Source organism: Prunus dulcis, chromosome 3, assembly GCF_902201215.1.
Source record: "Prunus dulcis chromosome 3, ALMONDv2, whole genome shotgun sequence".
NCBI lineage: Eukaryota > Viridiplantae > Streptophyta > Magnoliopsida > Rosales > Rosaceae > Prunus > Prunus dulcis.
This window is the reverse complement of record NC_047652.1, coordinates 18,708,821-18,736,420: the sequence shown is the minus strand read 5'-3', so window position 1 is coordinate 18,736,420 and position 27,600 is coordinate 18,708,821. Positions and strand designations below refer to the sequence as shown.

The following is a 27,600-nucleotide window of genomic DNA, read 5'->3' as shown; positions in this document are numbered from 1 at the left end:
AAAATTTCGTATGGACCATTTGTGATAGGTGGGTAAACCTCAGGGATGTTTTGTGATATATATATTTATGCCACATCAGCAAACTAAAGGAGTTTTTGACGGAACCTAACGACAGGAACCATTTGTGATCACACATGTTAACCTTGAGGACTACGAATGACACAAAAAAATATTAAGGATGCAATATGATAGTTTTATAAACCTTAGGTACGTTTTGTGATAATAAGCCTTAATATTTAAAAAGAAAAAAGAAAAAAAGGACAACCACAAGTAAATATTTGCTAACAAATAAATAACTTTTCTTCAGCTTAACTCTTGAGGGGTAGCTCGCGGAGGCAGCTCTTGTTTGTTAGTCTCTAAACCCTCCTAATACCCCCCTCTTCTTCTTCCACAAACAATACACAGTCGGTGAACACTGGAAGAGCACAACAAATCTCAGAAAGAAAGTACAAAAATGGTGAACAAACCATGGAGGATCATACCAAGGCCATTGATAGAAACAGTGCTAAACAACCACGCTCAGCACCACCGTGTTCCTCAGCCTCTGATCCTCCACGGCCCCAGAGGCGTCGGAAAAACAACTCTCATCCTCGAACGTAATGACCCACTTTCATTTCTCTGCAATATTTCGTCTCTACTTTCTCTCTCTTCTAACACAATGAGTCTCTCCAGGTCTGCTCAACGACTGGAACAAAGGCCCTCACCTCACTGGCTACGTAGACTTCGCCGAGTCCATCAAAGACCACCACCCACAATTCAATCAGTCGTTTCCTTGGGCTTCTTGGTCCAATTGCCCACCACCCACTTTGTCCGATTGCAGAACCAAGCTTGAGTGCTGCCTCGAATCCATGACTCACAAGGGCGTCCAGCTTGGTTCCATTAGCTCCCATCAAATTTTCTCTACTCTCAACAAATGGCACGGTATTAACACGGCTCTCCGCCGCGTTATTGAGGGCAATAGTGCGTCCAAGAATGCGGTTTCTGATAGAGTTTCGGGTTCTGTTTTGTGGGATCGGGCCGTTTTCGCTCTAAGTGCTCGATGTAATGCCGAAGAGATTGATGGGATTTTGGGTTTGCGTGAGAAGCGGAAGAGTTTGCCATTGGAAGAGGCTTCGTATTATAGGGAAGCTGTAGTGGCATTGAGATTGGCAAAGGAGGTGATTGAGGTCCAACAAAGTTGGAGGACTAATGCTATTGCACATTTAAATCGGACTGGTGGGTTTTCGAGGTTTTTAGCAAATTCGTGCACAGATTGGCCCTGTTTGTTGTTGGAGTTGTTATCTCAAGCTGCTGAAATTGATCATTTCCAGGTAATGAAGTTCAAATTTTTTGTATTGGAGTTGTTGTGGTTTAAGTTTAATCCAGTCATGGTTAAAATTTGCTTGAGAAAAAAAGTTTCTTGGTGCGTAGATTTGTGTGGTTTTGATTAGTGTTTGGGTGCTTTTATGAAACTCTAATTGACTGACGTTTCACATATTGAGCAGCCTAAGCTGGTTATAAACAATATCGAAGTTTTACGGAATGCAATTTTGTTAGATGAGAATTCGTCAGTCTGTGGATCAATGTATCATGACAGTCTGATATGGAGAATAATAGCTTTAGGTGCAAACGAGAGGTGCATTCCTGTTGTTCTTGTGACATCGGATAGGTGGGGTTCATTCCTATTGTTTGTGTGTGTGTTTCTTTAACTTCACATCACTTATTCACCTTTTAAATTTTTGCAATTGCCTATGTTTCTGGTTTGTTTCTGAATTGTAATTCCTGCTCCTATGCCGCAGTTACTACTCATACCGGGCTTACATGGATTTTGGATTTCCAGACATATTCATCTCTCGTGAGGTACTCAAACTGAAACTCTGAAGTTATATTACGTTAAGATCTGTGTGTGTATACGGGATGACATTACCTGTGTGTGCATTTGTTTTTACTTTATTGTCTAAAAGGAACAAACACTAGTTATTCTTTTCTGCTATGCACATATTAATAGCTTAAACACTAACACATTTGTGACATGACTTGCATCGGGGTCAATTTTAAATATTTTAGGACTTGGTCTACTAGATTTGAGTTTTTGTTTTTTAAAATTATTTTTGCTTCACATCGTGCCCTGCCAGGCACACAAGACTGCCACGTCATTCCGGGCCTGTTTTAAGCATGTCGTGCTCATGTTGTGGATATTGTGGTGATGCTTGTGGATATCATGCATTTAAACTTTGTTTGTTCTGCAGACCTTTGGCTGGAACCCCCAAGAAGCTAAATTGCATATGGTTAATGATTATTTCAGTCAATCAGAGGTAATGAGCTTCTCTAACCCAAAAGAAAAAAAAAAGAAAAAAACAAGATTTATATGTATTGGTTTTCATATTTATTCTGAAAAGTAGGTCCATTAGATTTCTAGATGAATCTCCATTTTCTTGTGCTTCTTTTTTTCTTTGTTTCCTGAAATACTGGACTTTATAGTGATTTTAGCATTTTCTTTTTGTCAAATACAGTGGTTGGTTATTGCTGAAGTGTTTGGTCCAAACCCTAGACACTTATTTGAGCTATATGCACTCAAGCAGGGCAATTACTATCAGCAGTAAGGATGATATCTCTTTTTGCTTTTGTTTTCTTTTTTGTTTTTACCGTTCCATTTCATATTGATACATGCTACATGAACTAGAAGCTGAACTCAGTTGATCCCTTTTTCTTACTTTTATGACGTAGAGTGTAAAGCCATGTGTTTTTGTAACACGTATGAAATGTGCATCACATCTTAGTTATACCTTCAACTGTGTTGTATGCGGATTCCTGTAGCATCTTGACATGCATAGTCATCAATCACTGTTAAAAGCGAGGAATATTATTTTGTGACAAATAACAAAAGTGCAATGGAAAATGCAATATTTTTCTTTTTCTTTTTCAATATTTTTTTTTTTTTGGTTTCTTCTTAAGCAGTCAATCTGTGCCTCATTCTTCCATGCTTAATGCTACATGGTGTATTTCATATATAGGTGCTACATAGTTTTAATATACATACTACTCTTTTTGTTCATCTGAAGGTTAGAGGACAACAAAGATAGCACATTTGAGGACATTGTGGATGCATATTTAGCATATTTGCAAGTAAGTTTCTTTGGGAAGCATGAAGTATGCATCTTACTCAGTTATTCTTATTATTTTGTGAACCCTTAGTGTTCTATTTGCAATTTGGTTCTTTGATAAATGTATGGTAATCTCACGTGATGTATGGCTTGCAAATTCACCACATTGAGATTTATGCTCAGTTCATTGGATATACATTAGGCTTACAGACTAACTTGTCCTGTGAACAACCATGGTTATGCCTACTCATGCTATAATATTTTCACTTTCTTTATTTTCTGATTCTTTGTGCACTTTGCGCTGCCTTACTTGCTCTTCAAGTCAATTCATTTAGATTACTGTAGTGAATCCTGCCATGGAGAAGGCACTGGGGCTTCTACAAAAGTTTGCTGTTGATGCACATAGTGGAAAATTTTCAAAAGACAGACTACGCTTTGGTGCACCTTGGAGACATCCTCCACCAACAGATGATCCTGCCTTGTGCCGTCAATGGGCAAAGGTTCAGCTGATGGATTTTGTGCAGTCCCTAGTTAATACAGAATTTGGAGTACGTAGTCTGGTTTTCTGTTTTGATTCTGTCTTGCCAGAATGCTAGTTATGCACTTGGGACAATTAGCTGAAAGAAATCTGTGATAATCATTTGTTATGGACTAGCTTCACTATGTTTTTAATTTATATGACTTGGACTTAATTTCTCAGATCTATATGATTCATTTGTAAATGTACAATGTTGATAACAACAGTAATGCTGACTCATAAATAGCTGGTCTATATTATTAGTCTCCCCCCCTACTTCTCTCTTCTTTTGTGATAGAAACAGAAACTCTGTTATTAGACTTTGTCCCTTGTGTAGTTTGTGATTTCTGTATCCCTGTGTACTTGGGTTCAGGTTAATTATCTAGCTGACTGTAGCCTTGAGCTCTTGGATGATCCTTCTACTGTTGCATTGTTGGAGGTAGTTGGATGTCTCCTTATTTCATTCATTTGCAAATAGATATGCATTGCAATAGCTCAAGATTTCTTTCTCATCACTTCTCAGGTTGGTTTGCTCTATGCTCAACGGGATCCATCCATCATTCGCCCCATATCTAGGGGAATTCAGCGATGCATTGTAAGATGGTAAGCTAGCTTTCTTGGATTGAAGGTACTAGTAAATGATCATGAAGCTCTAGCTGGTCGCTTATTAGTTTTTTGACCCCAGGCTTGTCCAAGAAAGGATGCAGATGAGTTCCCCGAAGTTGCTCCAATATCTATGGCAGCGTATTATGCGTGGCCGTAGCTATCGTCATTTGATGCTACAAGTAGGCTACAAGTAGAGATTAAAGAGGTAAACTGTCTAAAGAGTAAAACTGATGTTTATTCAAATTTATCTGTGACTCTGTGAGCCTAATGGAATTATGTGATTTGGCTATTTCAGGTATCTCTTGGGAAGTGCCTTTTTTTTTTTTTTTTGCGAGTGAGGCCCATGCTTCAGGTTCACATAACTATGTAAGAGATTTCTGATAATAGTAATTTAATGTGTTCGTTGTCCATCTTGTCCATATGATTCATGCTCCTTCTGTTTACTTGGGAGGCAACACAATCACGCTTGCCCACAGGCAGCACAACTTGTTTAACATCCTTAACGTTAAGCATAGTTTACTGCATTCAATAATCCCTTGCATTTTCCTGCTACGGCCCAGTGTAGTTGCAATATACTTCTTTGACTGGGCGTTTATGTTCTCCGAATGCCCCTGTTACAACATATTGACACTCTTTTTTTTCCTTTCAAGCTTTTACAGAGTGCAGACATCGGTAAAATATTCGAAAGCTGATTTCAAGGAATTCTTTTTGTGCCTAGTAAGAACTTCCTTCTCATACTTGTGCATAATAATTTCTGAATCAGTCTGATAACAAATGGTGATTCATCACCTCCTTACATTCAAATATAAAACTAAGAGTTTCGTTCAACATGCCATCAAAATAATAACTGTAAGTTTTCTTCTTGTGCAGGATATGTATGGGGCAACCCTTGGTTAAGATTTGATTTGAAGACGACCCACAGAAACATTTCGATATTTGGAGATATGTAGCATAGCATGAAGTGAGAGTATATTAACCAGCATTCTCATATGTTTGATGGGAAGCGTTTTGCTTATTTCCCCACTAATATTTTACCCAACAAAAACTCAAAACCAAAGAATAGATGGAGCAAAATATTGTTACTGCTCGAATGTATGTTTTATGACACACTTGTTGGTTTTAGGCCTTTTTTTCTCTTCCCCATTTTTGTATTCAAATGCAACAAAACCCAAGCTCTTGTGAGCCCAGTAAAGGTTTGGTAGCTGGTAGCATAGACTAGCTCACTGTAGCCCCTTTGTGAATGGGCCTCCCATCAACATGTTACTATTTTTATTTTACACTTGGTGTAGAAAAAATAAAACAAAATTTATTGCGTAATTTGTTTTCTCCAAAAATATAAATAAATAAATAATTCCTTATTTTAAATCGTGACCCGAAAAAAATTATTTAAAAAAAAAAATTTCAAACGTAGTGTGCAAACGTGACGCTTTTTCCAGTCATATGTTTGATTTAACTCTTTGAAGAAAATTCATGAAGATTATTATAGATCATACGCAACGCAAATTGTGAATCAAACTTCCATTCCAATTCCAAATTCCAAAATCCAAGATCCAAGATCCAAGATCCAAGATTTTCTTTGGTACATGGTCCCCCCACCCCTTGTTGAACTCTATTTTGTCCCCATAAAATAAACCCAAGATGATGACCGAAACAGTCGAGTCGTTTGCTTTGACCCTCCTGTGGTGATGTCAATTCAAATATTTATTGAATCAGACGAAGTTGCCAGGATGTCTCCAAGATTTTGGATGTTTGTTTTGTATGTTAGTGAAGTACAAGAATACAATTTGGAATTTTCGGGAGGACCTAATTGTAATTGGTCAAATAAGTTATGCCCTGGAGGATTTGGAAGGAAGATCTTCACCAATTCACCACACGACAGATGGATCTATACGTTTCCAACCTCTCTTGGTAAGATGGACCAGCTTCTTTATTCTTGATAGCTATGCATAATGCATAATGCACGATGCATGCGTGCCTCAGTTTTCAATATCACTTTCAATTCAAGGAAATTTTTTCGTTTGCCTTCTTCTATGGGGGATCATTAGGGTTCAATTAACCATGTGATTAATCTATTCTTAGCGTTTATCATGATTTGGTGAAGTCATTACCAATGCCCTAGTTGATCAAAATTCAAAAGTCATAGCCATCAATTTATTCCTTTTTCTTCCCCCTCTTTTTTTTTTTTTACAATTGACTAGCCACCTAGAAGAGAAGACTAAATATTTGTGCAAATACATACAAAATTATTGTTTTAAAAAATTCACGTGCTGGTTGAAAATGATCTGCCACTGTGCCACACATATCACATTGACTCTCTCTCTCTCTCTCTCTCTCTCTCTCTCTCTCTCTCTCTCTCTCCATTCATTGATATGATAACGTCTCAAGCGATGAATTTTCCTGACTTGATGTAATGAAACAATTTTACACAGGCTTGGCTATCACGTTGTAGTGATAAATGCGATAGAGCTGAACTGTTTGAATACGTTAGTTTTATACGGATTTTACAATGCGGTCAAGGTCTTGCCTCATGTGAGAAAGTCAAACATACATACCATATACCACATGCGAAACTCATATAAGGACCAAACAACGTTTAAATTAGGTTAAGAAACATGTGTAATTGACAAGTTTGTCAAGTAATTGCAGGTTGGGAAAAAACAACTGAGAAGCATACGTGACTAAATTGAATAGAAAATGGGTTGGGTGGGTCAAGCCAACAGTGCCAGCAATTTACTGTAAGGTGATGAGAGTGTGGCATGGCGTGACCTTCGGGTCCGGGACACAGTTTTTTCCGGTCAACAGTCGTTAGTTAATAGTCATACATTTGAACCAAGAAAGAAGAAACAAGACGATTTCCAAACTTTGTCACTAGTACAAGTCCAAAAACAGAAATTTGCAGAGGAAACAGATAACAAAAATTGAAGGAAAGGGAATAGATCATAGATATCAAGAATGCTAGGCAATCCCCCATTTTTGGTTCTTTACTTCTCCATTTTGTGGTCTCCTGTCGGCTGTGGACAACTTGCAATTTTATACCACATTTATGGAATTACTGGATAGACATGAAAGTTCATTCACATCGCAGCCACTAAAGGGATCTAATGGTCCAAAAGGTTCATTCCAAAGTTGTACACGTAAATCTTTATATGGGGCATATATAGGGACATAATTCTCAATTTGCAACGTGTTTGTTCCTCAAATGGTTAACAGCAGTTACTGGTGCGTATTCGAGGTCCTATATTTGAATTCATTCCTCTAATATCTCATATATCCGATAAGCGGGATATTTGTCCCACTCCTATTTTAAGCAGTTTTGTGCCAAAATTAAAAGAAACCCAATAAATTGAAAAATCTGGTTCCACAAATTGAGGGGGATTGGGAGCTTGCTTGCAAATGGATGTTCTTATCTTGAACTTGGTACCTTTCCTCTGCACTAAAAACTCACAAAAAGAGTGTAGTGGTGGTGGGAGTGGTAGGAGCCACATCTGTGATCAATTGATCATCATCACGGGCTTGCAAGCAATTATATGATGCATGGCATGTGCAATGCTTTCCATAAGTGGCTTCTTGTGTCGAAATGGGGTTTGACTCAACCCATTACTTTTTTCTAATTCAGTGCCATGGCATTTACCGACCATTAGTTCATGCAGGATTTCTTTGCTTCCCATAAACTAATACTTTACTTTATACTTTTATATGAAAGTTGTTAAAATATTTTGTTATATATGGATGGTGTCATGGGTGAATTGGATTGTGAAAGGAGCCTAATTTAAAGGGTCATCTGCTTCCTTACAAGGATCACTGTGTCTTCCACTACCTGCTAAGTTACAAGAGACATATCAGGTGATGAAAGAATGAAGAAGAAATTATTTAAAATTAGTTTCAAAAGTTGCTTTTGGTTGTTTAATTATAGTCCCACACATATGCGAAATTAACTTATGTAAATTACAAAAGAAAAAGCGTATGTACATATGTCATATTATAATTTATCTGTAGAAAAGAATGATTCTTTACTTGTAATAACCTACATAGACATCTTTCTTAGAAGTGTCTGAATTATACATTGAGAGTTCGAAAATCTCTCAAAGTAAATTTTTGATAGAATGAGTGACTGAATTGAAGAAGGTTATATATAAATTTACGGCTTACACAATGCAAAAATTGGGAGAATTGGAGTGGCTAAGTCACATCAAGGCATGCAAAGCCAAAGGGATATAGGTGAATCTTATGCCTGTGGAGACAGAGACCACTCAACCTTTTCCCCATCTTCCCATCTTCATCATGTTATAAAAAGATAGAGTCTTGTGTTGTTGTTGAGCATAGCCCAAACAGATGAAGAGTAGATAATATTTTTTTTATTGGCTTTTCCTAGTCAGTGCACTGTAGTCCCCCACAACATGGACCAAATTAAATTATATTTTCTTTCTTTCTTGGGTGGTTTGGTTTCTATCCAAACAATAATGAACTAACAAAGATGCCCTTGTATTAATCTTGGTAGAGGTGTGTATATATGGTATTATACAAATTGGGGCCTCTTGCTTGCTTGTGCTTAGGATCTCTTCTGCTCTTAATCTTGGTAGAGGACGAATTTCATTATTATTTTCAGACCTTAAAAAAGAGTTAATTATTATGATGCTGAAGTGCACATGGCAACAATGCTTCTCTACAAAATCATAATGTTGCTTTCGTATTAACCTATATACGTAAAGGAAAAGCAAATGAAAAGTAAGGAAAGATATATATGAATGGGTTTGTCAATTTATTTGCATTATGATTCGTGTTAGCATCAAACTCATCAATTCAATTAATTAGCTCATTGATCAGTCAAAAGCTTTCGGCGTTAAGATTCCATTGACAAATAATGTGAACTAAATCTAGTAGTTTTCTACGCAAGATTCGTCCTCAAAAAGCAAGTTAGGGTTTATTAATTAAGATCAAATTGAAAGGCCTAATCAGCATAAACGACATTAATCTATTAGCGAATATTGTTTGTTTGTTTTTTTCTCAAGTGACGGATGAAGCTAAGTTATTAATCAAAAGATTATCTCACAAACACACAATTCACCGAATTGACTATGTAGTTCGTCGGTAGGAAAATCTTGAACATATCTAACTTAGTAAGCAAATTCTTTATCGGATTTTATAGTTAATCCAGGATATTAAATTGGCATATTGCTAGTCTTAAATATATATAATCTAAGAAAATGTATTAGATTTTGATGCGAAATTTAATCAAGCATGGAAAGCCGCCCACGTTGTTTGGCACCTTAGTTAATTATGGCTATAATATAAGATTAATCTATAAATATATATACATCTGAATTGCTTAGGAGGAGATCTGCTCTTTCCAAATTTGGTGTCCTTCATATTCTTTCTCCATTTATGTAACACATGTCCATTTACTTAACCCGAAATCTAACACTGATGATTTGTACTCTCTTCAATCGAGGACAAAGGATAAAATGGTAAAATATCCATGTATTGACATACATAAAATCCATGTATTAAAAAACTAAAAAGAATTTTGGTGGTGGAGAGATGCAGCGTTTGGGAAGGGCAAGGAGAAAGAGGTAGGCGACTTCCTTATAGATCATTTTCAGGGCATATCCAAACAAAGAGAAATCCAATCGTGGGAATTGTGGCGAGTATGGAAATGGAAGTGTGGGGTAGCCAAACCTCATTATTGGTCAAAGCACAAAGAAGAGATCGATCAGCCAGCCACCATGACCAAGACACCAAGATGGTGGTGGTCCAAACTAAATTCCCAACCAAAGACTCAAACAGAGGAGAGAAAGGTTTTCTCTTTTTCTTTTTCTTTTTCCTTTTTTCATTTGCTACCACAGAGAGATGGTGGGCCACCCTACAAAGCCTCTGTGATATTTTTGGAATTTTTTAACACTTTCCTGGTAGAATACTTCTTTACCCAAAAATTTCCCTAGCCTGAAAACCTGTCCTCATCCACCCTACAGTAATTTGCTTGCTTTCTACCATTTATTTTATTTATTTTTATTCTTGTCAAAGTCCACAGTACACTTTAAACTCCTATAAATACCACACCCACACCAAACTCAACTTCACAAGAACAAAATTAACAACACTAGTTGAGAGAGAGAGATAGAGAAACATACACAAAGAGAGAGAGAGAGAGAGAGAGAGAGAGAGAGAGAGAGAGATGGAGAACTTCCCAATCATCAACTTGGAGGGCCTCAATGGAGAGGGAAGAAAAGCAACAATGGAAAAAATCAAAGATGCCTGTGAGAACTGGGGCTTCTTTGAGGTAATTATATACTAAGATATATATATGCTTAGCTTCTTCATTTCTTTGCTCCGTTCATCTTTTATCTTCATCAAAATTCACCTTAAATATGATGAGTTTGGGTTCAAAAATATTGCAGCTTGTGAGTCATGGGATACCAACTGAGTTTTTGGACACAGTGGAGAGGTTGACAAAAGAACACTACAGGCAGTGCTTGGAGCAGAGGTTCAAGGAGCTGGTGGCCAGCAAGGGCCTTGAGGCTGTCAAGACAGAGGTCAATGATATGGACTGGGAAAGCACCTTCTACTTGCGCCATCTTCCAAAATCTAACATATCTGAAGTTCCAGATCTTGAGGATCAGTACAGGTAAAACCAATCACACACTACTTTTAAATTTCTCTGTACATAATTAATTTGAACATAATGCTAGCTAGCTAGCTGGTGCTTGTTCTTTAGAGAGATTAATTTACATGAAATATGCAGGAATGTGATGAAGGAATTTGCATTGAAGTTGGAGAAATTAGCAGAGCAGCTCCTAGACTTGCTCTGTGAGAATCTTGGACTTGAACAAGGGTACCTCAAGAAGGCCTTCTATGGAACAAATGGACCAACTTTTGGCACCAAGGTTAGCAACTACCCTCCTTGTCCCAACCCTGAGCTGATCAAGGGTCTCCGGGCTCACACCGATGCCGGCGGCCTCATCCTGCTCTTCCAGGATGACAAGGTCAGTGGTCTGCAGCTCCTCAAAGATGGCCAATGGATTGATGTTCCCCCCATGCGCCACTCCATTGTTATCAACCTCGGTGATCAAATTGAGGTAACCCAATATTCCGAATGAATGTTACTTCATGCCCAATTAATATTAAATTTACTTACATATATATTTTCCCTATAGGTGATCACTAATGGGAAGTACAAGAGTGTGGAACACAGAGTGATTGCCCAAACTGATGGCACCAGAATGTCAATAGCTTCCTTCTACAACCCTGGCAGTGATGCTGTCATCTACCCTGCACCAACACTGGTGGAGAAAGAAGCGGAGGAGAAGAATCAAGTGTACCCGAAATTCGTGTTCGAAGACTACATGAAGCTCTATGCTGGCCTCAAGTTCCAGCCCAAGGAGCCAAGATTTGAAGCCATGAAAGCAGTGGAAACCAATATCAGTCTGGGTCCAATTGCAACAGCTTAAGAGAATTTAAGTTTTACTAAGAAGCCGGAAAGGTTGTTCGCTTAAAGTAATTATGGGTGTGAAGAAAGTTTTTTATTGTCTCTTTAAAAATTCACTTAAAATTACTATTGAGGGTATCAAATATCAATCTGTTGTTTGTAGAAACTAAATTTATAGTAAATAATGTGACCTGGGAATTTGTTAGTTTGCTATTCCTGTACCCTGTACCAGTTTGTTAATAAAACTGTTACGTTACCAATTCTCAAATAACTATTATTGTTGTTGTTTTTTCTTTTTTTGGTTATAAAAATATTGATTTGCCAGAGGATTTCATATTCGAATTCTCACGGCATCATAATTGTGTGTGTGAGAAATTCTCCTCCCTGTCGTTTAAACTATCATGTGTATTTAAAAAAACATTACTTTAAAGGCAACGAAGCAAACTGAGTAAATAAAGAATATCTGATGCAGACGCTGAGAGTTGAAGCCAAATTTTGCCTAATTAACTTGATTGTCAACAGAATCTTTTGATTTTATCATTATTGAAGTTGTCTCCTTAGAAAACAAGGACTTAATAATATGTGACGAAAAAAGATAAAAGCGGCTGATGAGGCAAAGGGCAGCAGCAGTCATGCCGACTTTGATGAACAGCCGAAGCAAAAGTTTTCAAAGGCAGGAAACAGGGAGATGATCAAAAGCCACAAGCCGAAATATAAAACAATAATGGATGCTTTCAAGGTGGGAAAAGTAACCAGTCTATCATATCACAAAGACCTTTCTATTTGTGCCAAAAGAAAACAAGTGATTTTGACTTTGATTGAAGCCACGAATGTCTGCAGTCTGCTCATGCTAAATTAGTGGCTTATAATCACCGACACAAAACCAACTGACATATTTTATCACAAAACAGAAGTAACGTGAGAGATATAAAGAAAGATTTTCTCACTGACATAAACGGATATCCGTAACATTTATTATTAATTATATAACCATCAAAACAGAAGTAATACGTTTTTAACACTCAAGACAATGATAAGTTTCTTTTGAACCAAGCAAAGAATTTATCTAGAGAATTTTGAAATATAAAATCATTCACCAAACAAGATCATGACGATGTAGTCCACAACAAATGTCTCTTTATCATGGCATAGTCATTTGGGACATTCACACAAGGATTCAACTTGTGCTGCAAGTGGATGGCATCTAATCAGTATCAAGTAGAATAAAATATGCATAAAGATCCGTTCTCTTTTTAAGTTTTAATCATAGTTGGAAACCTAGAAGCGTCTCGGAATCTAGGACAATTAACTTTTAAAAAAAGCACTTTTGCATTGTGGATAATTACATAATCTAAAATTTACTTTATTAAACATTCCTATAAAGTTTTATGCTAATTTTTCCCCACACGTACCAAGAAAATAAAAATAAAAATAAAAACTTTGTGCTTATTTTATTTTGAGAAGCTTGATAATTACACCAATAAACTTAGAGGTGTATTCAATTGAGATTTTAATAAACTGTAATCACACGATTTTACTTATGATTTTAATTCAGGCAAGACTTTTTGGTATTCTCCAAAGTACATTTGGGCGAAGCGTGAATTGAATTCGGGTTAGCCATCTTCAAATATAACTGTCATGAAACTAAAACCATGCGTCTATTAAGTTTTGGATAGAGAAGTTGGTCTGGAACTGAAAATTAACATAGGAACAGGTTACAACAAGGGAAAATCTTGAATTAATTTAATTTATAAATATTACAACAAACAAGTTAATTGAATCGATTCAAATATGAGAATGGACAGCTGAAAACAAGTCAAAATGGTCCAACTTGTCACGTAGATTGATCCCACAAATTGACAAATAAATAAAAGGAAATAAAGGAGCCGAAAAGCCGTTGAGAAAAATGCATGGATATTGAAAGCAATGTATCTGAATCTAGACTGCTTTAAAATTATTGTTTAGATTAAGGTAAGCCATCTGAGTATATCCCTTAAATACAGAAGGATCGAGTCTCGTTGTAATTAGACATGAGTATGATGTTTATTTTTATTTGTTTATTTTTTCCCAAAACAAAACAAAAAACGTGAGAATTGGGCATAGGAGGGTGGGATTTTTATAGAGTTTGGTATTTATATCACCAATTCAAAAGTCTCACACACTACACTATTTAACGAGATACTTCAAATCAGTAAATTTTTTTAATACCAACATATTTTTTCTTATCTTTTAAAACCTTGAGACTCTTATACATGACCTTTAGAACAACTCCAGCGTGCCTGGGCAAAGGGGGGGTTTGGCCCAAAATAGCCTTCCAGCGGACAAATGTTGCACGGGCTGTGGGTGGGCTCCACAAGCCTGGGTTGGCCCTCAGGCAAAACCAGCCCTCAGTCTAACCTGGGTTTGCTGACGTCAACGATGACGTCAGCAACCAAAAAATAATTTTAAAAAATCTAAAAAAATACTAAACTTTTCAGAATTTTTTTTTAAAATAAATACTTAATCATATTTTTCATTTTCCACACCAAAACTCTATACAAATTCCTCTCCTCATATCTCATGTGAATAGTGGTTGCCATGGCAATGGGTGGAAACACACTTTGCTTTTTGCAAAGCTATCCACTATTTACATGAATAGTAACTGCCCTAACCCCCCTTGCCATGACAAAGGGCAAATGGGTGGAGTTGCTCTTAGGCGAGGTCCTATTTTTTAACTGTTGGATCAGGCTAATCAATTTGATCCAATGATTAAGAGATAAGAACTCACCTAAATACCGTATATAAAGCCTCACTATAGAATTCTTGCTAAGTATAATAAAGATTATACACAGTAGTTGGTTGGTGGGAAAACCTTGAACATATCCAACTGAATGGAACATATTTTATTGTTAATTAACTAATTAGATTGGCCATATTTTTATGCTTAATTATACCATCCAAGATAAATGTATTAGATTTTGATAATAAATTAACTAATTAAGTATGGAAGCCGCCCATGTTTTTTTTTTTTTTTTGTTCAAATAGTAAAAAGATTGCATTCATAAATTACACATTTGAAGCCGTAATTAATTTCTCACAAATCCACGCATGCATCACGTACCTTCGTTAACTTTAACTAGTGATGAGGTTAATAAGATTAATCTTGTTTGTTACTTAAACTGAGGCGAGCATATCTTTGAGTCTTTGACTTTGACTTGCTTTAGAGCCACAGATTTGTAGCATATCTCATTCGTCCATTCTATTTTGCAAATCTATTATACCTCCATTTGACGACAGAGAGGAAGATCCACAAGCACAAACATAAATATATATCCATGTAGTAAAAAGTAAAAATAATTTGGTAACTGCAAGAGCACGAGCTTGGCATCTCGGAGCTTGCTAGATCATTTTCAGGGCATCCAGACAAATAGAAAGTTAATGGGGCATTGGCATGCATGGAAATGGAAGTATGGGGTAGATAAACCTTATTATTGGTCAAAGAGCAAAGGAGAGAGATCGGCCACCACCAAGTTATCAACACTCGTGTGGCATTTACTATTATTTGGAGATTGGAATGGGAAGTCATGAGTTGGTCAACTAAAACATAGGGGATGGAAGAAATTGTTGGGAACAATCCGTATAAAATTAAACAACAGAATAATAATAAAAATAAAATATTCTTCATATATATAATCAAATCAATACAAATAGTATAATAAATTACAGAATACTGACTTAAATTGATGATAGAGTCCTGCAAGTGTTTATGTGTGAGAATGATAATGCAATTCCAAAATTGTAATTTCTGATTTGGACGAATTGTCAATATATAGAGGTCTAACACCTCTTCATCCAATAGTTACATTAACTGTTTAACATATTCGAATTTTAAATAATGATTTTATCTGAAAACGAATTTTTAATTAATAAAAAAGAAATTATTAATTAAATTAACAGATGAAGCCAAATAAATATATATCCCAAGGCCCATCTTTTGACAATTATGAAGTCATCATTGGGCCATTGGCTTTGAGCTTTTTGCCATTACGATTTCAATTTGCATTGTTTGATGGGTTGGATGCAGAGGGTAATTTGGTCTTTAAATTGACTTTAAAATTACAATATTTAAGTTGCCGGGTTCTTCAAATGATGAGCCTGAAATTGCCTCAACAATTGGAGAGACTGATAATAGAGATTGAGATCAATGCCATCAACATTCCTACCCACAAGTGCCTGCAAGACTGCCTGAAAAAAGAGCAAGAACAATTGAGCTTATTCCTCTAACATTCATGTGTTGTGATGAAGCCCAGCACTGAAAATCATCAGGTGGATGTAATTTGCCACTTACCCTCATTATCGGGTTGAATAAGCAGCTCGCCGTTGAACTGGTAGATGGATCCAACTCGAAAGCTAAGCTCCCTGAGGTGTTGGATGTTGATTTTTAAGCTGTCACTTCCATCAACAATTGTGGCAATGGCTGTGTCTACAGAATACTCTTGTAATCTCAGAAAGAAACTAATGATATTGGGGAATAAATATGAGAAATGCAATTAAATTCAATGAAGTAATCATCCAGCCCTCTTGTGTAAGACAATCCACAATTATTTGAATCAGTTGACCTATTCCCGATTATTTTTTTGTATTAGTGACATGTTTCCAATCATTACAATCACTCCATCCACATCATGCTACCAATGTGACTCAAGACCTATTCCCAACTGGAGATGCCACCAACTGGAGATGACTCAAGGCCATCATTACAATCACTCCTCCAGAAGATCTTTTTGGCCAGGTCTGCATCCACTCCAACACTATTATACCATGAACATGATATTCTCAATGATCCAAAACTAGACCAGAATCGTTTCAAGAAATACTGTGACAGAACCCGAAACGAAATGCTGAAATTATCACACATCTCCAATATCTGTATCAGCAAGTCGACCTCTAGTTCATCTTTCTTTCTACCACTCGTCTCCATCAGTTTATGATACCAACACTGTCACCAAGACCAACAAAGCCAGCCTAAACTATAAACTACTTGTACCCTACTCAGCCAATCTACAAATATAGTTAAGAGAACCTTCCAAGTTAAAAACTATGAAAATGTAAGAATTTGGGGTCCAAATAAAATTCAGGGAGGATACTCGTAACACTCTGGATATTTTATATAATGCAATTGAATGAAACCACTAAAGCATTCAAAGGGCACGAGTCTTGCTTTCCAGTTACTCTTTACGAAGCCCCTTGCTTGGAATAAGAGGAAGATGGATGTAGGGCGGGTCTGTATGCATAGATGTTTGTGAAACTATCAGATTACATTTTTAAAATTTTTTTGTATCACTCATGGTCCCTAACATTAATATAGGTGCTCTTAAATAGCCTCTCTATCAAAAAAACTGTTAAATTCAGGGATATAATCATCAAATCAATTCAAAATTATAAAATATATATATTTTATTTCCTTTCCTTCTCTCTTTCTTTCTTCTTCTTCTTTCTTTCTTTGCTTCTTCTTCTTTCTATGCCACCAAAAAAAAATTCCAGCTAATAATAAAGTGAGAGTATGACTATACTTGATTTCATTCCTTAGAAATTGATCATTAAGCAGCAAATATCTTTAAATGGGTACTCAATTTGATCTCTTTCTTGGAGCGAAATACAGTTTTGAATTGGTCTTAACACCAAACAGAGCAGATACTTGATTCATAACAAAAACTTTCAAAGTAAATATACAATAAAAAGAAAAGAAGAAGGGCTTAACCACTACCCAAAGGCAAATAGATTTGAAAAGTTGAAAGACAGACCAAACTTCTCCAAGCACGCTGGAAAATGATGAATGGAATTTTACCAATCATGATGCATGGAATTTTAAAATTGGTTCTTTATATTAGAAAAACAATAAAAAATAATTGAAGAATCAAGTTTAGAATCAGTTTGTGCCTACCTGAAACAGAAAAAATAACAGGAATATATGTGTTTGTGGATTGATCCTCTACCACCATAATAATAAAATGCGGATATATATATATATATATTATAATTTTGGATTGATTTGACGATTATATCCCTATATTTAACAGGTTTTTTTTTTTACAGAGGGATTATTTAAGAACACCTATATTAAGTTTAGGGACCATGAGTGATACAAAAAAACTTTAAGGATGCAATCTGATAGTTTCGCAAACATCAGGGACATTTTGTGATAAAAAGGCTTTTGAAATTTTTTAAGAAATGGTATAGCCGGCTATACTCATTTGCCTACTTTTTTTTTTTTCAAAAATAGTATTTGACACGCCCTGGGCGCGTCCTTTTTTATATATATAAATAGTATAGCCGTGCAGCTATACTTTTTAAAATGGAAAATTTAATTTAAAAAATTATTAAAAATATATAATTAGTTTCTTAGCTTTTGTTTTTTTGGCCTACTTCTTTAATTTGAGACTCGTTTGGGACTGCTTCTCTAGGAAGTACTTCTGCTCATAAGCGCTTCTTACAAAAGCGTTTTTATTATAAAAATCTAGAATTTTTTTAAAAAATTAAAGTGCTCTGTGGAAAAGCACTTATGAGTGCTTCCTGAAGAAGCACATAGCAGGTGCTTCCTCATGAAGTGCTATAGAAGCGCTTCTAAAATTTTCTGTCAAATACTGTCAAAAGCGCATTTAGTTATCAGAAAGCATTTTTAGCCCTTCCAGAAGCACTCCCAAACAGATCCTTAATATATGTAATTAAGTAATATGTTAGCCTTTTTTAATTACTTTAATTAGTAATTATATTTTAAACAACAAATGGAATAATGAAATTAAATATGGCGTTTGCTCCACTAGGATACAACTTTCTAAATCAAAGTCCTAATACTAGGGCTTTCATTTCTACCAAAATTTTTGGGTTTATCTATGCGGCTATACAAGAATGATGATATGAATGTTCTCTGCGAATTTATAGGACAAACTTAAAACATTATTTAAAAATAATTCAAATAATTAATTAACTAATCGGGTTTAATTTAAATCACAGAGCCCAAGAACCCCAAGGCCCAAGGCTAACCTTTTGATTAATTAAGTGTATATATATATTAATTAAACTTTGAACACATAATTCTCACATATTATTGAATAAAAATGATATGTACTTTAAAAAAAAAAATAGTATAGCTGGCCAGCTATACTCAGTTTTCCCCTTAATTGCTTTTAAAAATAGTATAGCCGTTCGGCTATACTCTTTTTTTTTTTAAAAAAAAAAAACCAGTGCTACTCGTTTGACGTGTGGCGCATAAGCGCTGGGCGGGTCTGTATACTTGAATATATAGTATAGCCGCCCGGCTATACTAGATTCTTTCTGAAATTTGTTGTGTGGCTATACTCATTTTCCTACTTTTTTTTGGGTCAAAAATAGTATTTGACACGTGGCCCTTAGACCTGGCGCATCCCTTTATATATATATATATATATATATATATATATATATAGTATAGCCGTGCGGCTATACTATTTAAAATGAAAATTTAATCTGGAAAATTTAATTTAAAAAAAAAATTAAAACTATATATGTTTCTTAGCTTTTGTTTTTTGTCATACTTCTTTAATTTAATATATGTAATTAAGTAATATGTTAGCCTTTTTTAATTACTTTAAATCAAAGTCCTAGCATTAGGGCTTTCATTTCTAGCGAAATTTTTGGACAAACTCAAAACATTCTTTAAAAATAATTAATTAACTAATCGAGTTTAATTTAAATCACAGAGCCCAAGAGCCCCAAGGCTGAAGGCCAATCTTTTGATTAATTAAATATATATTAATTAACCCTAAAGGTCATACCCACAAGCCACTCAATTGGGCCACTTGCATGGCCAATCCAAACTACTCTATTTGCAAGAGTAAGTCATATAAAGACCTCTAAGGAACTCTAGTGTTCCAATGTGGGACTAATTTCAACTCAAACATGTGAGATTGTTGATGAGAGTTCACCATACGAATTTGGTTTCTCTAATTGGGTATTGTGTTGAAGGTGACATTGTGGCACTTGTTTGTGGGTAAGTGGCCAATGGAAATTTGCAACACGATATATTAGTTGCAGGTACATTACTCTTATATATTAATACAGTCCCGATCTTTTGGACTACAAGGGTCCAAGAGATTTGTGGTCACTCACCGTTAGATGTAAATTCAATGGTTCCCTCACTCTTGCACTCATTTTAAGAAACTTTTTTGAACCATTGGATTAACATCCAACGGTGGGTGACCACAATTTCTTGGACCCCTGTGGTCCAAGAGATCGGAGCTGTATATTAATATTAATATATTTTGGACTTAATTGTTGCAATGGTCTCTAAACTAGTACACCCAAGTTATATTTTCGTCCATGACATCCAAACCATAAACATAGACAAAACGTAGACAATCAGGAGAAATATATATTTCATCGGTCATTAGTTATTAGTTAATCTATTGATCATGAACAGATTTTGCACTCACCTATGTAGTGTATAATTAAGTGCTGTTGGACTAGTGTCATATCGCACGGCAAGTGCCAAGGTATCAGTCGACATTTGTGTTCCATAAGAAGCATTAGGCAAAGGCCTGAGTTCTATCGCTGATATAAATGGAACTCCGGAGGCTGTGTTCACCAGACAAACATGTATATATAGTTTCGCAGTGTGACATGAATTAGCTCTTTGATCGTTGTTGCTTCTAAGGCATTGCTTATAGGGTTATTTGTAGCAAGGGTCCCTCAACTATACTTGGAGTTACATTTTGGTCACTTGACTCCAAAAATAGTTACAGAGAGATCACTCAATTAGGTGTTGTGTTGCACCATTAGTCTATATTGTCAAGTCTCTCTAACGGTAAAGACTAGCTAATAGTGCAACACAACACTTAATTGAGTGACCTCTGTAACTATTTTTGGAGTTGAGTGACCAAAATGTAACTCCGAGTATAGTTGAGGGACCATTGCTACAAATAACCCTAGAAATTAAATGGTATAATGTTTAGGGCTCTTTAGTTTTAACCCATAAAAAACTTAACTAATTTGGAAGAAAGATAATTAATTTTGCTTAATTAATATAAAACCAAAGCCACCTAATTTTACCAAAAGGACATCCAACAACCCTAAAATTACTACATGTGCCATTGTAGAATTGTACCAGAAGGGTAGAATTGTCTTATCAGAAGGGTAGAATTGTCTTATCAGTTGTTATTTTTTACCTGGTCCAACGAATCTGAGCCTCTCTTTGTTCTAATCCAAAATAGTAGTTTTTTCCTAGGTATTAAAACTAAAACCAAAATATCCAATATCTTACAAACTAATTAATAAAGTTAATTATGTATAAAACCTAATTTTTCTTAATGTTTATCTATAACACTAGTGCTAAGAATGGATATGTAACTAAATATATCTAAAATCATTGTAGGCACATACATATTGAATGCCACATAATGTGAAAAAAGAATCTCCTTACGTTGCCTTTAAAAAAAAGATTTAGATGACTACATGTGAGTCAATTAACATTTTGTCTAACTTTGTTAGGAGCAAAGAATTCAACTTATATGAATGTGATATGACTTCAATACTGGTTGTGTTTGCACTTATTATTACTATTGTTGTTCTAATTAATTAGTATGATTATTGCTTGCCACCAAATGTTATTAAATTATGCTGTCTTTGGCATACTTTTTCCAACTTGTCACCTTCTTGGCATTTTCCCTCCTGTTGCTTTTTGTGCTCCCTTCGCTTTATATCCTCCTCTTTGTGATGCAGCCGAATAATAACAAAGGATAACTTCGAACAAACTTAACTCCGTCGATTCTAAAAATACCGGGATTATAAGTAAAAGAATATGAGAGAAGAGTCAGACTCCCCCAACAATTTAGGATCTTTTGACTTTCCAAAAATGATCCATAATTCTTGATAAGAAGATACATTATTGATTATGAAACATTTGCAATACATACATAATACACAACCTGCAAAGATTGAAATAATATATTCCAATCCCATTATTTCAGTACGTACTACTACCCAAATGAGGGACGTAGCATAGCGATTGAATTCTGAGACATCATCTCAATGGAATTTCCTATTTCAGTGTGATTGCCGTTCTGCTTTGTTCGAGCCAGTTCGGTTGCCAAACACTCCTTTAGTTCCACCAATACCTGGCTCATGGATGGCCTGTTGATGGGGTTTTTAGATACACATGCCATTGCTAATTCCACAGCTTTCCAGACAGAGCTAACATTGAAACGTCTCTCTAACCTTGGATCAACAATGCTGTAAATGTCTCCTTTTGGAAGCAACAAACCAACCCATTTACTTATGTGAATTCTCTCATGTGTGTTTATAAAAGCAGGTCGACCCGCGATAATCTCCAACAGTACAACCCCAAAGCTGTAAACATCACTTTTCTCATTTAGCCGGTTTGACATATTGTACCTTCAAGCAACCATGCAACTCAAGTCATATCTTCTGCAAAAGAATTTGGCTAGAACGTCCATTTACATATGGTTTCTTTCTTCATTCATGTCCTTGCTTTATCTTTAATTTGCTTCAGTGACATTACTAATATTTTGAATATTAAGGATGATGAGGGCACCAATACCAAATTAATATTAGTTAGAATTTAAAATGCGTTGGGATTAGATTTGATATATCATTACCCAGACTGAAAACAAAAAACTTACTCGGGCGCAAGGTACCCGGGAGTGCCAGCAACACCTGTCAATATATGAGTCCCATCCTCTACAGGGAAATTTCTGGATAGGCCAAAATCAGATAGTTTGGCTTGAAAATATTCATTCAACAAGATGTTTGTTGATTTCACATCCCTGTGGATCATAGGTGGGCTACAACAATAGTGCAGATACTCCAATCCTGCATTTCCATATTCAGACATCAGTGAATTCTCATCACCGAAAAAAAAAAAAAAAAAAAAACAAAATTCAAAAGAAAAAAAGAGAGAGGAGATGTTAGCTAAAAAGGAGTATAAGATAATTTAATAGTTTCACACCTTGTGCAGCATCTGTAGCTATTTGAAGTCTACCTTCCCAAGTCAAGACAACTGGAGTGCTGTCTGCATCCACAGAAAATAAAAAATAATGTGGAGATCAAGGAATGTTTCTGCAGAACTTAGATTTCTAGTGCTAAAAAAAATCAAAGCCTCCCGTAATTTATTGGTCGTTTTCCAACGAATTAGAAGTTACTAAACAATGGTAAATTTTGGTATGGAATAGTTTCAATTGCAGCCAAACCTGATAGATATGCTTGTAAGTTTCCATTTTCCATGTACTCGTACACAAGCCCTATCTGGTTTTCATCATTGCAATATCCTACAAGGCTTGTCAAGTTAATATGATGAACTCTCATCAGAAGATTAACCTGTAAGATAAGAGACCCCAATGAAACATCTTAGTTTATTATATAAGATTGAGCTCAAAATGATTGCATAGCTTATTTTAACAAACGTGCCTCAGCATGAAATTGTTGAAGCCCTTGAACTGAAGACGGTGAAAGCATCTTGACAGCTACTTGAGTTTTGTCTAGGCATCCATGATAAACTGTTCCAAATCCACCTTTGCCAAGAATCCTCTTTAAATTGTTGGTGATCTGGAGGATCTCAGAGTATGTAAACTGTCGTTTTGTTGCCTCCACTGGTGCAATGATAGGATTTGCATCTGTGACAGCTCCTAAGATTTCATCACAAGTTTAATGTGCATATATATATATATATATATATTTATGAAGAATGTTATTATTTTAAGAAATGCACTTGGATATCTGATGTCAAGTCGTAATTCTTCATTTTTAAGGCCATAAGAGAGAAAAAAAAAAAAAAAGGAACTTTGACAGATATTTGGAAGTCTTACCAGGTTGTCTTTTCCGTTTAACGCCCCAACAGAGAGCTGCTACAGATAATAAGAGGATGGAGATTCCAGCGACTGACTCAACTACGGGAATAACAAAATTGCGCTTCTTTTTGCAAGAAACATTTCCGGATAGATTTGGATTTGCACACAAACTGACATAAAAATGGTTGATAGCAACTTTAGTTAGATTTTGATCTGTTATGCCAAAGAATATAAATTCCTCTGTAGCATATGTCATAATTCTCAAAACTAGTTTGTAGGGAAACACCTCATCATTTAATATTTTCATTAAAAACGAAATTGGAAAACAGAAATAGAAATCTAGTATCTGTGTGGATCAAACTTCTAACACAGTGTTGTGGTGAGTTGGAGTTAAGTACAAAATTTGAAGGTTATATGGGTTTCACATAGCACACCTTAATGATAGAAAACCATTCTTCCTTCTTTCAATCAGTCCTACTGGAACTGAGCCTGTGAGCTTGTTTTTCTCCAAGTTTCTGCAAAGGTAAATTAATCACTAATCTTTCACCATACTTTGTTCATAACAAAAGATTTGTAGTTTTTTGCTCCCCAGATACAGGTAACCAAATGACTTACATGACATTTAAGTCTGGCAATTGAGACAAAAAGTCAGGAATTGGTCCTGTCAAGTTGTTGTTTGATAAATCCCTGAAATGAACAGCTCAACTTATTTAAATCAAATTCTGATCATGTGCTGTCTGCCTTCTGGTAACTTATTCACAGGAAGACATATATACTCACAATGTCTGAATCATTGTAAAGTTGGATATAGAAGGAGCTATTGGATATAGAAGGAGCTATCTCCCCTGTTAATCCGCTCGAGGACAAGTCCCTACAGATTGCATGTTCCATTAATTTAAATTTACTACACATAAGTGGAATGGGAATGAAAATTTCGGTAACTTTGTTTGAAGGCATACTTACAAGGATATGATTCTTGGGGACTCATTTTGAGGATAGCTACACTTTACACCTTCCCACAAGTAGGTGAGGGGCACATGGATCTCCTTGCCAGTTCTTTTTAATCTTATATGTTGACTTGATGATGTTGATTGCGTCAACTAATTAAAACATTTTCAGAATCAAACAGAAAATCTCATTTAAATCAATCATATACATATAAACACTAAACTGAGAGTATGAAAGCTAGTGTAAGGAAGAAAGACTTACTATCTTCTTGGTTTGTTTCTAACTCTAAGAATTCCTTCAATGTGTAAATCTCAATGGCGTTGAGGATGGGTGGAAGGGTAGAGTTCTCTGCCTTACGGATTGAAAAATTATATTGTCCTCCACTCAAAGCGGCAGGGCTAAAAATAGTATTTGTGTACAAGTAATCGGGAGCAAATAACTCATAAAAGACCCGCCAGTTCCTAGTAATGAATTGCAGTCTGGATTGGTTTGCTTGTAGCTTTTCAACTTCTGCAAAGTGCATGTATGCATAGTATGATGCCTTGTCATCAGCAGGCAGCCAGAAGAAATCCAAGGAAGCATTCGCACGTCTTGGCGTTGCAGCAGTACGCATCACAATAGGAGGTGGTTGGTAATCATTGCTAGATCCAGAGTCAATGGTCTGTGATGTACTTAATTGTGTCCAATCATCAAGGTCATAGGCATACCAGAAGCGATCATGAACATCGAACGGATACCTAAATAGATTTCGATATTTCATCAGTCTCATTAGCAATTAGAAGTTGACCAGGGTATATGTTCATCATCTAACTCCTAGGAGATTAGGCACTCACCTGTATCCTTCAAAATCAGTTGGTACTTGACCAGTATCAAATGGCATCTCAAGCGCCAATGACCCCACTTGTGTTGGATAAGATGCATTAAGTAAAGGCCTGAGTTCTATTGCTGATATAAATGGAACACCGGAGCCTGTGTTCACCAGACAGACATGTATGTAGCTTCGAAGTGGGACATGTATAAGCTCTTTGTGTGCTACTACTACGGAGGCATTCTCAAACCGTATTGACTCCCATAAGTTAGCTCCAAGATGGAATTCAAACTCAGGTGCTTTTTCTTGGCCATCATAATTCCCATAAACAAAACTTGCTCTGATCAATCAAAGTATAAGGGCCAAATAGTCCAAACTAATCAAAGTGTAAGGGCCAAATAGCCCAAACTATTCTAAACCAAGTGTGGTGGCCAATAAGTCAATATGCTAAGTGTAGAAGGCGAATTAGCCTACACGAGCCATGTACTATTCTCATTCAAATATAATAAAATCACTTTGTTTTTCCCCTTTAATTCTAACAGTGGTATCAGAGCATCACACACCTACTATATTCCAACAGATCAAATATTTGATGCCGCTTGTGACGTTTATGTTGTAGCAGTTCCTGGTTCCTTCAGGGAAGCTCCTTAGAGACCAGTAGGGTTGTTGATAGTCATCTCTAAACTCATTCAACACGGATTTACTTTCACCGGTGTCTATGAAGCTTGCGTCTGAAATGTAGCGAATTTTTGTTGTCGTTTCGGTATAGGTAACTTTCTGCAGTCCACAATCTATGCTAATGAATTCTGAGATAGACACACACATACAAAAAGACAGAGAAGCTTTCATTAGCTATGTATATATTATAGATAACATTATTTCCTTGAAAATATTCCTACCTGATTGATCATCCTGGGCATGAACTAGGAGCAGAAGACTAAGACCAAGGTGCAGTGTGAAGAGGAATTGCTTGACTGTACGCGACATCATTAAACTTTGAGAAGCAAGACACAGATTTAAGCAAGACATAAATGTTGGTCCTTTCTTAACCACATTTAGCTTATCACTGTCAGATAAAGTTCTCTTTACATTCTCTCTGTCTGATTTTTCTTAAAAAGAAAATTAAGCACTATTTAAATCAGCTCGTTCAAAGCCTTCCTTCTGTGGAAAAACATGTCACATTCTTGGCTTCTTCCCTCCAGTTGTCCTCCTAACCATGCAAATTCTTAAGAAGTCAAATGTATATTTTTTTTTCACAAAGAAATAAATTAATGACGAAATTTCGGTTATGTCCTCGAATTAGCCATCGATACAATAGAATAAAATCAACTGGCAGGTTGGGGCCAAAATACAAGATGTTGACTCAACAACCGAAGTCCACGGTTGTTCCAGTTGAAACTTGAAATGCATATCCTCCTTGCAAGGTCGCTGAAAGATCCATTACCATTAGATTAATCATGACTTGCGTGGGTCAATGGGCTTGAAGGATCCATTATTAGTTTTTTTTTCAGTCTTAAACCACTACTAATTGTTAATATCCCATCATTTTTAAACTACTAATAATAATGGGTGGATTTATTAATATTGCATCTTCCAAGCACTATCAAGAAAAAGAAAAGCACTTCCAGGTAAGGTCCTAAGTTTGAGTCCTAGCATCCGTATTGTGTGTGTGAGTTTAGTGTATTATCGCCCCTCAATGGGAAATGTCCTCAAAAGAAAAAGAAAAGCACTTATCAACTATATGCTAAGCTCAAGTAGCATGGATGACGTGAGTAACAAATCCTAATTTTCAAACTATGACAATTGTGGTATGTATTACTCCAATGTGAGATTTACACATCATGACTTGTATCACGCCAACTACACCAATAATCCAATCCAATTCTAGGCACCAAAAGATTAATTTGTTAAAAGTTTTCATTTTTTCCTTTGTGGTTGAGGAATTTTGTATTTGAATAAGAAATGCCAAAACTTTTTACCTAGATATTGATCAGAACACACAACATGTCAGAGGTGTTGGAATATGGACATTAACCCATACCTAGCTAAGCAATAGTTCAACTACCTAACCGAGGGATTTAGCATAGAGATCGAACTATCAGACCTTATCTCAATGGTATTTGTTAACTCAGTTTCATGGCTCTGCCTTGTTCCAGCAATCTCTGTTGCCAAACTCTCCTTTAGTTCCACCACCACCTGACTTAGAGCAACTCCACCCTTAAGGGCAAAGTCTAAGGCAAGGGCAAGCTAGGGCAAGCAAGGGCTGACACTATTCACGTGAATAGTGTCAGCCTTGCCATTTGTGGTTCCACCCACAAGGGCAAAGTCTAGGGCAAGTCAAGGGCAATTACTATTCATTGTACTTTATTTCCTATTTTTTTATACTTTAAATCATT

General features: G+C 35.9%; 2 protein-coding genes and 1 pseudogene across 5 annotated transcripts; 2 read left to right on the top strand and 1 right to left on the bottom strand.

Annotated features, from left to right (window-relative positions):
- The first annotated feature begins 330 nt into the window (after positions 1-330).
- On the top strand, positions 331-5,447 carry LOC117622845. Of its 4 annotated transcripts, XM_034353622.1 has the most exons (14): positions 331-596; positions 673-1,310; positions 1,485-1,648; positions 1,779-1,839; positions 2,229-2,294; positions 2,493-2,578; positions 3,042-3,105; positions 3,419-3,631; positions 3,974-4,039; positions 4,124-4,203; positions 4,286-4,411; positions 4,502-4,572; positions 4,857-4,923; positions 5,077-5,447. In XM_034353622.1, the coding sequence occupies exons 1-11, from the start codon at positions 455-457 to the stop codon at positions 4,398-4,400; spliced, it is 1,695 nt and encodes a 564-aa protein (XP_034209513.1). In that variant the 5' UTR covers positions 331-454; the 3' UTR covers positions 4,401-4,411; positions 4,502-4,572; positions 4,857-4,923; positions 5,077-5,447. The 4 variants fall into 4 exon arrangements, with proteins under 4 accessions (XP_034209513.1, XP_034209515.1, XP_034209514.1 ...); XM_034353624.1 differs by lacking the exon at positions 3,419-3,631; XM_034353623.1 differs by lacking the exon at positions 4,502-4,572.
- Positions 5,448-10,364: 4,917 nt separating this feature from the next.
- Positions 10,365-11,900, top strand: LOC117622847 (1-aminocyclopropane-1-carboxylate oxidase). The gene is made up of 4 exons (XM_034353628.1): positions 10,365-10,483; positions 10,602-10,828; positions 10,946-11,279; positions 11,358-11,900. Exons 1-4 carry the CDS (start codon positions 10,379-10,381, stop codon positions 11,649-11,651), a joined length of 960 nt encoding a protein of 319 aa, XP_034209519.1. The 5' UTR covers positions 10,365-10,378; the 3' UTR covers positions 11,652-11,900.
- A 9,638-nt stretch (positions 11,901-21,538) lies between these two features.
- Positions 21,539-26,191, bottom strand: LOC117622632 (annotated as a pseudogene).
- Positions 26,192-27,600: the final 1,409 nt, after the last annotated feature.

Bases quoted from the DNA above. Each gene is read 5' to 3' on its own strand.
- LOC117622845 (XM_034353623.1), top strand. From the start codon at position 455: ATGGTGAACAAACCATGGAGGATCATACCAAGGCCATTGATAGAAACA. The intron at 1,840-2,228 runs GTACTCAAACTG...TTTGTTCTGCAG, and splicing joins ACATATTCATCTCTCGTGAG to ACCTTTGGCTGGAACCCCCA. The intron at 4,204-4,285 runs GTAAGCTAGCTT...TTTTGACCCCAG, and splicing joins CAGCGATGCATTGTAAGATG to GCTTGTCCAAGAAAGGATGC.
- LOC117622847 (XM_034353628.1), top strand. From the start codon at position 10,379: ATGGAGAACTTCCCAATCATCAACTTGGAGGGCCTCAATGGAGAGGGA. The intron at 10,829-10,945 runs GTAAAACCAATC...TGAAATATGCAG, and splicing joins GATCTTGAGGATCAGTACAG to GAATGTGATGAAGGAATTTG. The intron at 11,280-11,357 runs GTAACCCAATAT...TTTTCCCTATAG, and splicing joins ACCTCGGTGATCAAATTGAG to GTGATCACTAATGGGAAGTA.